We start from the raw sequence: 15,699 nt of genomic DNA, 5'->3' as shown, positions 1-15,699 counted from the left end.
CCCAATCTAATGTAATTAAGTCTTATGGGAAAATGGAAAGTAGTTCCTAAAAACCCCATGAATTCTGTTCAGATAATAGCAAGTGCTACCAAAACCAATAGCTTATCTAATTCAGTTAAAAGTTGACCCGTTCTAATCGGTTTTAACTCAGGGATTTGGATACATTTTAGTTTTACCCGTGGCTACTGATCAGCCTTGAAGAACTGAAGAAAATGCAAAACACTGTATAAGCAAGTTGGCAAATTTTATTTTGCAGTTTAATTCCTGACATACATAAGATAGCATAGTAACCACAAGTAGCAAGAACTGAGTTTGATCCTTCTTTGTATAGTACTGAAATTATGCAGATCAATATCGATAGAGTTTAGAACATACAATACAGTAAATAAGTTATCACACCAAAGATAGGCTGTTGACATCAGTCAATACTCGTACAATTGATATCCTGTATTATAGGAGGGGCAGTAACTTGTCAAAAGCACAAGAACTGCTCACTGACCAAGTACACTTCAAATGTTAAAAGCTCACCTGTATTATACATTTCATACAAAATGAGAACTCAAGTTCAAGGCAATTATATAAATTGAAGATTGAAACAGTGAAATTAATTTGAAATAATTTGCTATAGCAGCCTTGCAACCCAATTGTAGGCATATATAAAATCAAGGTATATTTATTGCCTCTGATAAATTCCCATCACCATAGTTTAGCAAACTTACGAGGACTCAAGTATTTCCCAAAATAACCAGAGAACTCGGACACCATAATTACAGCATAGTTCAGTGGCCCATCGAAAAATTATAATACACTTTGTTAGTCCCCAACTACTGCCACAATTGTTAGTACAGTACAATATTGATAGTTCCAAATTAAAATTAAGCATAATGTACCTAAAACAAATGCAAATAAATGAAAACAGAAACACAAAATGAACGTGATGATAAAATGCTTTCATTGTGAATGGAATTTAAATCGAAAGAAAATTCCGGAGAAAAAAACTCATAGCGCAACCTGTGCTGAAATGTTAATATCCAGATATAAAATAGCCTTATTTAATCCATCTACTGAAACACTGGAGTAAATTAACATTACAGAGAGGAATCAAAAGTAATTTAACAGTCTTGGGCATGGAATGATTTCTAGACTGAACTTCATAGAAGAACCCTCTGAAAGCAGGCACCAAAACTCAGGAATGCATTATATCAGCAATATTCTCAACAGATGCTGCACACATTTCAGCAAGAACAGGACCCTGAGGAAAGGTAGAGCGAAGTTCCAATATTTTAAATTATTTTAGCCATAATTGAGGACAAACCACATCAGGGTCCCAACTTCAACTCAACTATTATGCTAGAAATAAAATTCAGGCCAAGCAAACTGTAGAAGTACAACTCATGATGCCACACTGGTAAGGTACAAGATGGAGCAAGATTGTGAGAAACAATGTTAGAGGAAGTATTTTCACTAGAAATGCCCATTTGCGTTTGGTAGGTATGGAATGTTTTAAAGACAGTTAGTCCACAATAACCACATCCAAGTTCTGCAGGAAATTAGACTGATACACTTTAAATCAGTTTTCATTACTCAAAACCAGATCCACAAGATTCAGCAGTTAGCTCCATTAAAACTAAAATTCAGGATCTCATCCTTTCATCCACAATTTTTGGTCTGGTTCATAGATGAAGTTCTAAACCATGGATGTGTTACAACTGTACACATTGATTCATCTATAAAAGGCTACATGGTTTCAAGGATTAAAACAATCCCAGCAGTGCAGAGAATAGCTGTTTCACCCATAATTTAAAACTAAAAGCAATGGCTGTTTCACAGAGCAGTCCCCAAAGCCTAAATAATCAAAGCAGGAGGGTAAGAAACTAAAAAGGCTTAATTGTAACTGTATATCTGAACCCCCCTATGCATTGATGGCAGATCTTCAAGGTTAGAATGGTATCAATGCATTGTAAATTTTAGAAATAATTTATTAAAGCAAGGGAAAGAAAAGTCTTTCCTCAACATACCACCCCCCCCACCCCAAAGAGCTGAACAATGTTAATCTTTAATAAAATTGCATTTTGGTGCACTATACTCACTCATAGGAGTTCTCTCCAATTGTTTCCATCTCTTAACTCTGATCTACTCCCATAGATTCATGAGTATGTATTCATACTACTAGAATCTTAGGCCAGCCATCATGCTCTAATCCAGCTACTTTAGGCCATTTTATACTGGAAAAGGTAATACCAGTACATCTGAGGTATATGCTGTAGCAGATTAATTACCTCTCATGAGGAGTGATAGGACAAGTTTAAGAGTAGAATGTGCAGAAAGTTAGCTTGTTGCTTCTACAGATTAATCAGGCTCATCATTACTAGCGACGACATTAATATCAAGCCTGTAGGTAAATGTCCTCAGTAACCGTACACTTAACAGGATATTTCTGTTACTGTAGTCTCCAGTTTCTTCCCATTCCAGACAGTCTTAAATTGTTCTGGGATGGGGTGCTCAACCTGTCAAAGAAAACCAAACAAGTGAACAACTGTTATAAATCAATTTTTTTTTAAACTTCATGAGCAATTAAAGAGGATCTGGGTAGTTTCTACTTTATAGACAGCGACAGCATCACAGCATTTCATTTGGCTCAAAACACATGAAAAGCCAGTCATGCTTAGATGTTTAGGTTCAGGACGTGTAAAACAATATCTTTCATCTGCTGTTCATGCAACACTCTAAGGCCACACTTCCTCTAACTTTTATTTCTTATGCACAGCCCTTTTTCTTTTTTTGAAATCGAAGTGCGTGGGCCTAACTCCATTCCGCATTCCGCACCCCCCCCCCAAAAAAAAAACCACTTAAGCACAGAAAGCTGCTGACTTATGCTTGGTCTGCATGTGAACTTACAGGCTGCTGGACAAACATAAACCTAGGGGAAACGCTGGTTGAAGCTGTTTCATAGTTGGGGAACAGATTATTATGGGTAGAGTTTACCTACACTGTCCAATTTCCTTTGGATTAAAATCCTGTTGTTTAGTTTTCCTTTGTTACTCCAACTGGCTAGCCTGAAACCCCAGTATTCATTAATTGCCCATTCAAATCTGTATGTGATACTCCCTAAATTTTGCACATTTGCTTCCCTGGGAAGTCTGTTCCAGACCTTCATTTAGCCCCTTACATTTGAGCCTGTATCCCAGCTCTGGAGCTTGTAGAAATCTCAAATACATTTCTAGGGTTGAATTCATCTATTCCCTTAAGATATTTAACTCTTGAATATTTCTTGTGAACCTTTTCTTCACAACAAAAAATTCCAAGCTTCTCAACAACCTTTCACACAATATATACTGTGTGCCTTTTCTCACCCTCTCTCAAATGGGAGCTGTGCAAGTGCCATTCACTGATTATCACTTTTAGACATGTGTGTTATATTCTTTAGCTTGTACATCTCAAATGCAGTTAAACTTTTTTCACTGCTGCCATTTTTCAGTGAGCTACTTGTCAATACTATGCCAAATCCTCCCCTGCATTGCATCCTGTAGCCTAAAGCCAGCTGATATGTCCCACAGCCTCACTGCTTTCCATTTAAACCATGCAATGGAATTTGGCACTCACCAACTCACCTTCCCAAGTTGTCTAAATCCCTTTATATTTGGTTTGTTTCTTGCCAATATTTTAGCTCTCAGCTCCAAATCATTCATACACATTATTGACAACAATGGCCAGCTGCTATGTAGGCACAGGTTCCATTCATAACTACCTTAGTCTCTGGTTTTGACAATTTTTAATTCACCTCAAATTTACCTCTTATTCCATGCTTTTTCTACCTTTTAGAGTAACTACCAAAAGGCTTGAAGTTTAAAAACACACCCACAGAATTTCTACTATTAACATGATGTGGCATTTCCCTAAAAACAAAATACTGAAGTTTTTCAAGTAAACTTCCCCACAATGACCCCATTGTTGCCAGCTTATACCATAGATATCTAGGCTTTTCATGATTCAACATTTTCAATATGCCTCTCAATACTTTATTCACAGCAGGCAGGATAGCCTGCAGTTAATGGGCCAGCTGTACTTTCCTTTTTAAGGTCAAGTCTATTAGCCTACTTTCCAGGAAATCTCCTCCGGCTGGATGTTAAAAGTTTATTGTTCTTCACCATGGGTGAAGTACATATGCAGAAGCAGCCCTTTAAGTTTTTGATCTCAATGATGAGACATTAAAGTTTAACAAGGACTCGAGATCTTATTAGATAACGAGATAGAAGATCATCTATGTTCTTTTTGAATGCCAGGGCAGACTTGAAGGACCACATGGCCTACTTCAACTCTCATTTCTTATGTTCCTATGACATGATATCAACATTTCCACCTAACCACACAATATTGGCTGATCATTTAGGAGGCAAGTATAGTAAGCTTTTACCATGTCTCAATTCGCTAAGATGCAGTAAACCTAATATACTGCATATTTGCATGATGTTCTACATCAAACTGCAGTCTGTAGATATAGATGGCCTCCTGACACCCAGGCAATCTAGTTGAAGTGCAGACAACCTTGTCTGGTTACTTGCATTTGAATTTTGAGGATCTGAAGATTAGGAAAAGGCCTTTAGCAGACAAGCCCAATCAGAAAACCAAGGCATGTTGGAAACAGCAAATGGAGGTACAAACGAATTAATGAGAACATGGATTACAACTTGATCTGCAGCTCCCAAAGCTTAAATGGTCAGAATCTGTGCAATCTCCAAAAAGGTAAAAGGTTTGAATACTGATTCTACACTGGCAATTTCTAAATCAGATTCAGGGTACAAGTTTTTCTTTCCATGGCTCACTGGAGTTCATTAGTTCACCTTCTGCCTCTCTACAGAACTGCAAGAACAAAAATAGGTGAAAGAACTGTACTTACAAAATCATCATTGATAGGAACCAAGACATTCATCTCAGAGGACTTGGCACTGACAATCTCACAACTGAGGGAATCCTTACTAAGGTAGATATGGCAGCCATCAGTCTTATTAATGGATATAGTTGGCACTTTACCCAACACCTGTAGGGAGAAAAAAAAAGAAAACCATTTTGGATATGGACTTTGCAGACAGAAAGCATCTGAGTGAGGAACCATTTGGAAGGGTGTCTGCCTATTGGAAAATGTTAAAAAACAACCAAAACAGTAATCAATTTCTGTAATGTGTGCATAAATGTTAATGATGCAGCTTGGAAAATAAATTAAGGAAACATGCAAAGGATAATTTATGCATCACCTAATTTAATTGAAGAGGGGCCTTTTTCCTCACCAATGACTGGATATTATGAGGCTCCTAATAAACCTGAAAAATCAATAGGGGCCATTAAAGTCAGTACCAATTTTTCATTAATATATTGCTCCACCTTTGGGGCAATGAATTAGTAAAAGTAATTGTCCCCAAATGAAGGGGAGAACTCCACCTGAACTTTCACATTGGTTTCTTACCGGAAACAGATCCTGAGACGCTTGTGCATCAGACCAATGATGTCAACATACAAGTACGCACTGTACACCTGAGTTGACATTAAAAATGTGACTTTCAATCAGAAAGTATTTAAAGGTATTTGTCTAGGTATTTCTGGACATTATATACTGCAGAAGGTGGCAGTCTTCCATTCTCAGATATGGAGCAAAGACAGCACTAGCATGTCAGCTATCAGCAACAGTCCTATTAAAACTAAGATGCTGATGCAGGTCAGAAAAGGCAGTTTGCTAAAAGATTATACCGTTTTGACAATTGAGCCTAATCCCATCTGTGTAATCTCAAGCAATTTTTCTCTCAGCATATTTCAGAAATAAGCTTATTCTTTAATGCAACTTTTAATAAAATAAATGGGTTGAGAGTGAACCTGGTCAGCTCCTTAAAAATTGTATCTGAATCATGTGTAACAGTTACCATTCTCCGTCACCCCTCAGGTCCCTAAAAAAATGTCTTCAAAATAAAACTGACACTCAATTTAGCTGAGATTTGAGGGTGGGAGGAATTATGATTTTTCCCACTTGTTTAAAAACATGAAAATAAAAACTGAAAAACCTAAAGTTTTTATATTTACAACTCAACTAACTTTTAATGATCTTTTTTAAACATCAGGCTATTATACAAAGGGAAAATTGCATTAGTGATCATGCGAAGAACATATCTTTTTGTTTCTGTTGGTGGATTAAAATTATAATGGCTGCAGCTTGAAAGACATGTCTTCCTGGAACAGTGTGAGGGATATATACAATGTCACTGTCCTGGAACAGAGTGTGCCATGGAGGGAAATGAGTGTGCCATGGAAGACAGGATGGTGCTGAGTCATTGTCCAGTCTAACAGGGAACTGCCTGGCAGCAACATTTTAATTGGCTCCTAACCAGGTGACCTGGGTTTGAGAGAGCAGTGAAGCAGGAAAAAAAGCTCTTAGCCTGAAAAAAAGTCCTAAAACCTCTTTCTCCCTTGTAAGATTCCAGTAATTCTACAATAATAGCTAGTTTTTTTTCCCCTCAGGTCTCTAAACTGCCCTCTGAAAAACCCGTCAGGAGGAAAAGAGGAACATCACCATCAGAGACATTGAAAAGTGCTCAGTGAACTATAGACTGAAGGCATCGCGTGTCATCAACAACTGAAAAGCATTTGGAAGACAATCAAAATCAATTCATTGAATCCTGTGCTCTGGATTTGGTGCTAATGAATTTTTCCCTGTGTTTTATCCCACCCTTAAAATCCACGTTTGCGTGTCTTGTGTGTATAGGGATAAAAGAAGGGATAGAGTTTAGGTTAGAGTTAGAAATATGAACTGCTAATTTATTTCTTTTGCTACTCGTTAAAGACAATTTGTTCAATAAACAGTTATTTACTTATTAAGTTTACAAGCCTGGTGCTCATTCTGTTAAATTAAACGGTTAGGTGGTTTGATCAAACTTTTCACATTTGTCGTGGCTCAGGAAGCAGTGGGGCTTGAAATACAGCTCAGTATCCAGTAAGTCACGACAAAGTTTGGTGGCTCATCCCAGAATACAAAAGACAACAATGATTTGAGTGTAGATTTAGGAAGTAACAAAAGCTAAAAGGAAACACCAGGTTTGTATTATCAAAAATAAGATGGCACTGGAAACTGCTAAAGCTTTCCTGCAAGTGGAAGGGATGTCCTTGGCAATTTTGCAAGGTATCCCAAAAGCCAGGTTAATCAAATTGGCAAGTAACTTAAGAGTAGGATTGTCTGCCAAAGGAAAGCTAGGAAGGCAGAGATAAAAATCAAAGAGATGTCACAGCATTTGAAAGTGGAAGGAGTACCCGAGAGATCGAGTTCTCCAAGGAGTGGTTCATTGGAATGGGCTCAAATTCAGTTGCAAATAAAAAAATGGAACCAGAAGCAGCAGAAAAAGCAAGGGAAAGGGCATTCCAAAGGGAACAGGGAGAAAGGCAGGAGAGAGAAAGAAAACAAGAAATGGAAACACAAAACCTTGATCTCCCAGGAGAATTAGAAATGGTGGGGTTAGAAAAGGAGGAAAGAGAAATGATGGAGAGGGAGAGGGAGAGGGAGAGGGAGAATCGTAGCTTAGAATGCTGGCAGTGAAAAAAAAGAGACACCAATTAGGTGAGGGAGGACTTATTTCCAGATTAGAGCCCAGAGGGGAGATATTTAAATTTGTGCATGCTCTTCTGAAGTTTGAGGAAAGGGATGTTGAAGCATTCCTTATTTCATTTAAGATAGCTAAACAGATGAACTAGCCAAAGGAAAACTGGACATTACCTGTCAATTTGCTCTGCAAGAGCAGAGCACAGGAAATTTATGCTTCACTGTCGGACGAGATTTCTAAGGATTATGTGGTGAAAAAAGAAGTCATTTTGAGTTGGTCCCTGAAGCATATAGACAAAAGTTTTGAAATTTAAGGAAACAGCCTGGGCAAACTTACTTTGAATTTGAAAGGGTTAACCAAAGTAGTTTTGACAGGTGGATGCGAGCATTAGGAGTTGAAACTACCAGTGAAGTTCTCAGAGAAACCCTTCTCTTGGAAGAATTTAAAAACACTCTACCTTCTGTAATAAAAACCCATATTGAAGACCAAAGGGTTGCAATTTCTAGACAGGCAACAATAATGGCTGATGATTATGAGCTGATCCATATGTCATGAAGAGATATTAATATATATGTTATTGGAGACTATTTTAAATACAGGTTTAGTCTGTGTGTGTTAATTGGATTAAAGCCAACTAGTCTGGGTGTTTTGATGTATAGTAGTTTTGAGATGTAACCAGCAAGGTAAAAGGGTTCATTTGCATTTTGTTGAATAAAACACTGGCGTGAAATCTTGCACCTACCTAGGAGACACTAAGCAATGTTTATATTACTAATAAGATTGGTACTATGAAAGGGGTTCAAAAGGTCTGGTGATACAATGAGAACTTGCATTCAAAGGGAAAGGGTAGGTGTGTGTATGCAGAGCAGAGGTATGGAATATCTAAGCAGCTGTAAGCCTACAACTGTCTCCAAAGGAACCAAATTGAAAGGAACCTTATTTTGAATTTGTAAGGTGAAAAATGCTTTGCCTGGTGTCTGTTTAAGTCTATTGGTTATTGTTGCATTAGTGAAGATTAATTTGAAATTTGTTAAAAAATGATAGTAGTAATTTGTAGACATGTTTGCATTTAATACCTTGTGGTAAATTAATAAATGTTTCACTTATTTTGACATAAAACCTCAGGAGGCTTGGTGGGGTCATTTGAATTCAGAGTTGCATCTAAAAATACCAATTGAAAATATAGGTTATGACAGTTGTTTAAAGTTTCCCTCTGGAATTTTAAATAACTCAACCCTTATAAACTGTTGTGTCATAACATCATAAAACAAAACCATTTTCCATCACCCCCATAAATTTGAAAAGGATAGAAAGTGGGAGTGTGAAAGGAAAGCAAGTAGCCAGGGTAAAAAATGGATAGCTGGGAATACCTTGAGATCTCCCCAGATCAGGAAGGATGGTACTGAGGGTGGAGATGAAACTCAAAGGATTAAGTGTTTTAATTGTAATAAAGTGGGGCACATTCGTTCAGAATGCTGGAAGTTGCGAGGGAAATCCATGGGACTTATTGGAGTTCGTAAGAGCGAGTCCAAAAACTGAATTCAAAAAGAAAATGCCATGGATCAAATTGTAGCTTTAACTACAAATAAGGGTCTGGAGGTAACCACTGCTGTGAATGCAGGTGGTGAAGTGAATAAGGTAGATGAGAGATATAAAAAGAGTTTTTGTCTAAAGGAAAGATTACCCTTTCTCATCAAATGATACAGCTAAACCCATAACTATATTAAAGGGACACAGGAGCTACTCAAACTCTTTTGCTGGAGAAGGACCCAGTTTTCCCCTCCAGAGTTCAATGAAAGCTAAAGTATTGCTAAATGGGATAATGGAGTATATCCTGGTCCCATTGTACAAAGTGCAACTGGAGTGTGATTTGTTGTCTGAAATCAGTGGTTGTTGAGTGGTTAAAAAATTACCCATGGATGGAATTGACTTACTCTTGGGCAATGATTTGGCAGGAGTGAAGGTTATAGCTTCGCCTACAACTACGGGAAGTCCGAGAGGGGTTAAAGAGATGGAGCAGTTACAAGGACAAGTTCCTGGTATTTTTCCATCGTGTGTGGTGGCTAAATAAAGTCTATCACCAGAGGTCTAAGTAATGCCATGAGCAGATGTTAGAGTAGTTGAAACTTTCTTTAAGGATGAGGATAATTCAAAGGAGTGTTCGGAATGTCTTCATTAATTGAGGCTCAGAAAGCTGGTCCAGAGTTAAACAAATTAACAGTCAGCTCATACTGAAGCTGAGAGAGGAGGAGTTCCAGAGTGCTATGACATTAAAAAGAGTTCTGATGAGGAAGTGGAGACACCCTCACAGACCTGCAGATGAGGACTAGACGATAGTGGTACCACCCAAATATTGTAAGGAAATACTGCAAGTAGCACATGAAGTTCCTATGGCAGGACATGTAGGAATACAGAAAACCCAAGCATCAATAAACAGGCTTTACACCTGGCCAAGACTTCATAAGGACTTATGTTTTACAAAATTGCACTGTCATACAAGTAGGTAAACTCAGCACGTAATCAAACCAGCACCTTTAATACCCATACCAGTTTTTGAAGAACCAGTCGGGCATTGGTAGATTGTGTAGGACCATTACCCAAAACAAAAGCAGGATATCAGTATATCCTTACAATCATGGATATGACAACCTGATTTCCAGAAGCTATTCCTTTAAGGACAATTACAGCTAAGGTGGTAGCGGAAACGTTAACGAGTGAAAAGCTGAGTTATGACCTACCAATTGACAGACAATCTGACCAAGGTTCTATGTTCATTTCCAAAATTTTCCTGGACTAATCAGCAACTAAAATCCACTGCCTATCATCCACAGACATAGGGAGCTTTAGAGAGATACCATCAGACTCTCAAAGCCATGATTAACGACTATTGCCATGAATACCCAAAAGGATTGGGACAAAGGATTAGATTTCTTACTATTTGCTACCAGAGATTCTCCAACTGAATCCATGGATTTAGTCCATTTAAATCGATCTATGGTCACGAAATAAGGAGGTCCATTAAAAGTTATTAAGGAAAAGTTTCTAAAGCAGAAAGATGAATCCTCCATGTTGGATTACGTGCCCACGTTTCTAGAAAGGCTCACAGGAGCATGTGAAGTAGCCCGAGAGCATTAAAAAAATTTCGCAAGCAAAAATGAGAGAATGGGCAAACATGCTACAACTAGAACGTTCCAAGTAGGAGATGAAGTATTGGTATTATTGCCTTTGCAGGATGAACCCATGAAAGCTAAATTCGGTGGCCCTTACAAATAGTTAGGAGGGTTAGTAAAGTGGCTTATCTGATAGATACCCCTGAGCGCAGGAAGAAATGGTAATGTCACAAACATGTTGAAGCAACATCATTGTGGGAAGATGATAAGAGCGAGCAAGTGTACCAGGTGGTAGGAGTAAATGGAGGATGACAGACAGTAAGAGTAAGGTAGAAGGAGAAGTAGACAGTGCACAAAGTAAACCTCTTACAATTCGACGAGCCAATACGAAAATACAGGACAGTCAGACACTTATATTTAGAGGAAGGACCACGGGAAGGTCTAATAAGGTTACTTAGGAAGTAGAAGGGAATTTGTAGGGTTCCATCTGGGTGTACTATGTTAGCTAAACATGATGTGAACGTAGGAGACTTTGTCAGTAAAACAACACCCCTATTGGTTGAGCCCAGAGAAACAAGCTCAGATAGAAACAGAGATCTAATATAGGCTGGACAAATTGACTGGGCCTAGCCAAAGTGGCTGGAGTTCACTGGTAGTGTTGGGTCCTAAGCCAGATGGATCCACTGGATTTTGTATAGGCTACAGGAAAGTGAATGCAGGAAGAAGGGCAGATTCGTACCCAATTCTTCATTAGAAGATTGCATTGATAGGGTTGGCAGTGCCTCATTTCTATCTAAAACTGATCCATTAAAAAGGGTACTGGCAAGTGCCATTAACGTCAAGGGCTAAAGAAATATCCACCTTTGCTGCACCAAATGGATTGTACCAATGTCAAGTCATGCCATCTGGGTTTAAACACACCCCAGCTACATTCCAGAGACTTATAAATCAAGTCGTAGCTGAAGTACATAACCGTGTGGCTTAGAGTCATAACATATAGTAACACATGGAAGAACATTAGAGGAACTGTTTAAGCAATTTCATTTGGCTAAGTTATAAATCTGGCCAAAAGCGAATTTGCAAAAGCAAGGGATAACTTACCTAGGTCACATCGTAGGACAAAGGCAAGTGTTGCCAAGAACAGCAAAAGTGAGTGCCCTAAAATAATTCCCCATTCCTAAAACTAAATGAGAAATCATGAGATTTTTGGGAATGTGTGGGTTTTATCAAAAGTTTCTAACTAATTCAGCAACTATTTAAGAAAACAGGCAAAAGTGGTATGGTCAACAGAATGCCAGCAGCCTTCGAAAAACTGAAGACAATCTTAATAAATGAACCAGTGTTGGCCACCCCAACTTTGCCAAACCTTTTAAAACGGCAACTGATGCTCATGGCTTGCGGGGGGGGGGGGGGGTAGGTGCAGTCCTATTACAGGATGATGATAAATTAGGGGTTGAGAAGCTGGTGGGGTACTTTTCCAAGAAACTAAATCAATATCAGAGGAAGTACTCTGCAGTAGAAAGAGAAACTCTAGCATTGTTGTTGGCCCTTCAACACTTTGAAGTTTATGTCTGACACGATAACAAAGAAACACTAATGTACATTGACCATAATCTGCTTGGGTTCATTGAAAAATTTAAAATTCGAAATGCGAGACTGTTTAGATGGAGTCTATTGTTTCAACCATAGAAGGTAAAGATTGTTCACATCGCCAGTAAAGATAACGTGATCACAGATGCATTGTCCGGGTGTAAAACACGGAAATAAGTTAAAGGGGTAAGAAATGCTGAAGATTGTATGGTGGTGGCAGCTGGGATGAATGGAAGCAAGGCTAATGTTTTGTCACATGCCTTGTGATGAAATGCATTTTTGAAATGGCACTTCATCTCTTAAGGGTAGAGGCATGTAAAGAACATTTTTTTTTAAAAAATTTCTGTTGGGCTGTGGATTAAAATTACAATGACTGCAGTTTGAAAGACATGTCTACTGGAGCAGTGCAAGGGATATATATAATGTTGCTGTCCTGGAACAGAGTGCAATGAAATACAGGATGGTGCCGAGGAGGAGTCTGGTCTAACAGGAAACTGCCTGGCAACAACATTTTAATTGGCTCCTAACCAGGTCGCCAGGGTTTGAGAGAGAGAGCAGTGCAGCAGAAAAAGCTCCTTGCCCAAAAAAAACCCAAAACCTTTCATGTGCGTAGAATTCCAGTAATTCTACAATAGCTAGCTGTTTTTATTTCCCCTATCTCTATAACCGGCTCTCTCTCTAAAAAAAAAAACCCCTGTCAAGAGGCAAAGGAGAAAGTCACTGTTAGAGACATCGAAAAGCAAGTGCTCAACCAGTGAACTAAAGACTGAAAGTGCTGGGAAGACCACATTGTGTCAGAGAACTGAAAGGAATTTGGAAGACATCAAAATCAACCCATCAAATCCTGTACTCCAGAACTGGTGCTACTGAAACATTTTATCCCACCCTTAAAATCCATTTTTTGTGTGTGTGTCTTGTATGTGTGAGCATAGGGATAAAAAAAGGGGGTAGAGTTTAAGTTATAGTGTTAGAAGTTAGCTGCTCATATTTCTTTCTTTTGCCACTGGTTAAAGACAATTTGTTCAATAAACAGTTATTTACTTAAGTTTACAAAACTGGTACACTTATTCTGTTAACCTAAATTAAACAATTAGGTGGTTTGATCAAGCTTTTCACATTTGTCGGGGCTTGGGGAACAGTGGTGCTTGATTTTGCAGCGCACTATCCCCAGTGAGTCATGACAATAACGGATGTCATGTATTACAGCATGCTTCAATCAATTTAACCTAAACTACATTTTATTAGGTGTCAGCAATGGCTCAATTGATAGCACTTTTGCCTCAATATGGTGGTTTTGGGTTCAAGTTCCACTCCAGCGACAGGAGCACAGAAATCTAGCCTGACGCTCCCACTGCCGTACCGAAGGAATGCTGTACTATCAGAAATGCCATCTTTCAGCTAAGATCTTAAACAGAGGCCCTATCTGCCTCTCAAGTGGACAAGATCCCATGGCATATTCTGAAGAAAAGCAGAGAAGTTACCCCTGGTGAATATTTAATCTTCAATCAACATCACAAAAAATAAATTCTGGTCGTTATCACATCACTGTTTGTGGAGCCTTACTGTGCACAAACTGGCTGTCATGTCTCCCACATTGCAATTACACAGTGATTTAGACTTTCAAAAAAAAACTTCAGTGTCTTTAGGAAGTCCTGCGATTGTGAATAGTAATTCCTTTTAACCCCTTGGCCTAAATGTTTGCATATATTACAGAACAAACTAAGTTGCCCCTCATTAAAAACTGCTGTTGTTTCCTGCAATGTTCAATTCCTGTGTCGAAAGCTGTTGTTTTGTTCTGATTAGAATGCTCAGTTATTTTTCTCCTCCCCTGCTTCAATTACCTGAATTTTCACATCCCTGGAATTTATGATCTCCACAATTCCAACAACATTATCAAAAACTAGACCCATTTTCTTACAGTTATCTGTAAAACAAAAAGCAACAATGTGTTAGGCTATAAAAATCTGCCTCATTACAAATACCATGAAATCTCATTAGCGTTTGCATTTTATAAGCCACACAATCTGGTCAGGAATAGATAGATACAAAGGTGCTTCATTTTTCTCTAAATATTGATTATGTAATTGATTCCATTAATAAAGCCCTGCATATCCCCTAAAGATGCTTTGGCTAAGCTCAGCTAATTCACCAGATGGCAAGGATTGAACCTTGAAATTTCCTCACCTGCATGGCTGAGTTACTCATTGGACAAGCATACTGAAGTATAAGTGAGGTTTTTTTGTTACCAAGGTGACCATTATGAATGTTGGCATACTTCAAATTAGTATTTGGATTAAATATAAAAAGAAACTGCAGTATGTGGTTGAGTGGCCCAGAGACTAAAGAAATGATAAACAGAAGTATGGTGTGATATGAAGAAAAATCATATGCAAGCTTTTCATTTGATCAGGTTAAATTTGAAAACGGAATACAGCAAATACAGACAAATTTACAATACATTTGTCACAGCAGAGATACCAGGTTTTCCTGCAACAAGGGGGAATTGGGGAGAAGTCACCTGAGTCTGCAGCTGGGCCACTCCTAGTGATGAATTACAGCACACATAGCAAGCTGTGTTTCCTTCCAAAGAATGTGAGGGAAGGTCCAAAGGAAGATGAATAAACATTGCATTCAAGTTTTGTTTTGAATTATCAGAAGTCTAACAAAATCTAAGAGATACAGCATTAGCAACTGAATGAGATGTAAGTCACGATTTAGTCAATTAATTTGCTTGCCTGATGAAAGGAAAGTAGACCAAGCCACCAGAAATTTTATGATCATTGAGCTGCAGCAGTCCTAATACTGGGAAAAATGAAGTATTAATCTTAAAGATCTAATCTTCGCTCATTTCTGCTTACCAACAATGATAGAGTTGATCTTGCCTTTGACATTAAGGGTGCTGCTTACACACTTGTACACATATACGACCTGCTTCAACTCTGTGTCCTGAATCACCAAGTTACTGGCATTCTCTTGGTTTTCCTACAAGCAGGGAACAATTCAAATCTTTCAGATAACTAAAAGACAGTGAGGGATTAATTTTAAAGTGATCTCATATATTGAAGGATGCTTGTTTACTCATTCATTATTTCACTCATGCATGAATGCTAGTTAAATTGCTGGCTGATCTACCAGTGCTCAAAGATACTTCTGAAATGAAGAAGTTCATGGTGGTAATGGGAAAAAACTGTCAAAAGAACATTTGTAAGATGCAGAGTTCATGATTACCAGAAGATCCCAATTCAACCTTTCCCCCACCCCACCCAAAATATTCACAAATGCTGTCAATCTTTTTAAACCATCATTGCCCTTTGTTTCTTTTCCCTTCCATTACTGATACCCTCTGGCACTTCATCCAAGTGGTCATTATTCAAGTGAAAAGTCTTGACAGTGATTATCATGGGTGCAGCACAGTTGAATCG

At 38.3% G+C, this 15,699-nt stretch overlaps 1 protein-coding gene across 3 annotated transcripts in view; it reads right to left on the bottom strand.

The window, feature by feature from the left end:
- Positions 1–227: 227 nt before the first annotated feature.
- Positions 228–15,699, bottom strand: part of cap1 (CAP, adenylate cyclase-associated protein 1 (yeast)) — a 41,626-nt gene continuing 26,154 nt past the window's right edge. For all 3 annotated transcript variants that reach the window (XM_041212820.1, XM_041212822.1, XM_041212821.1), the window contains exons 10-13: positions 15,136–15,259; positions 14,119–14,201; positions 4,898–5,038; positions 228–2,507 (exon numbers count right to left, since the gene is read on the bottom strand). In XM_041212820.1, coding sequence (XP_041068754.1) covers positions 2,424–2,507; positions 4,898–5,038; positions 14,119–14,201; positions 15,136–15,259 — 432 coding nt within the window. In that variant the 3' untranslated portion in view covers positions 228–2,423. The remainder of the gene's footprint in view (positions 2,508–4,897; positions 5,039–14,118; positions 14,202–15,135; positions 15,260–15,699) is intronic.

Source organism: Carcharodon carcharias, chromosome 19 (genome assembly GCF_017639515.1).
Source record: "Carcharodon carcharias isolate sCarCar2 chromosome 19, sCarCar2.pri, whole genome shotgun sequence".
Lineage (NCBI taxonomy): Eukaryota > Metazoa > Chordata > Chondrichthyes > Lamniformes > Lamnidae > Carcharodon > Carcharodon carcharias.
Note: the sequence above shows the minus strand (reverse complement) of the source record. Positions and strands in the feature narration are given on the sequence as shown.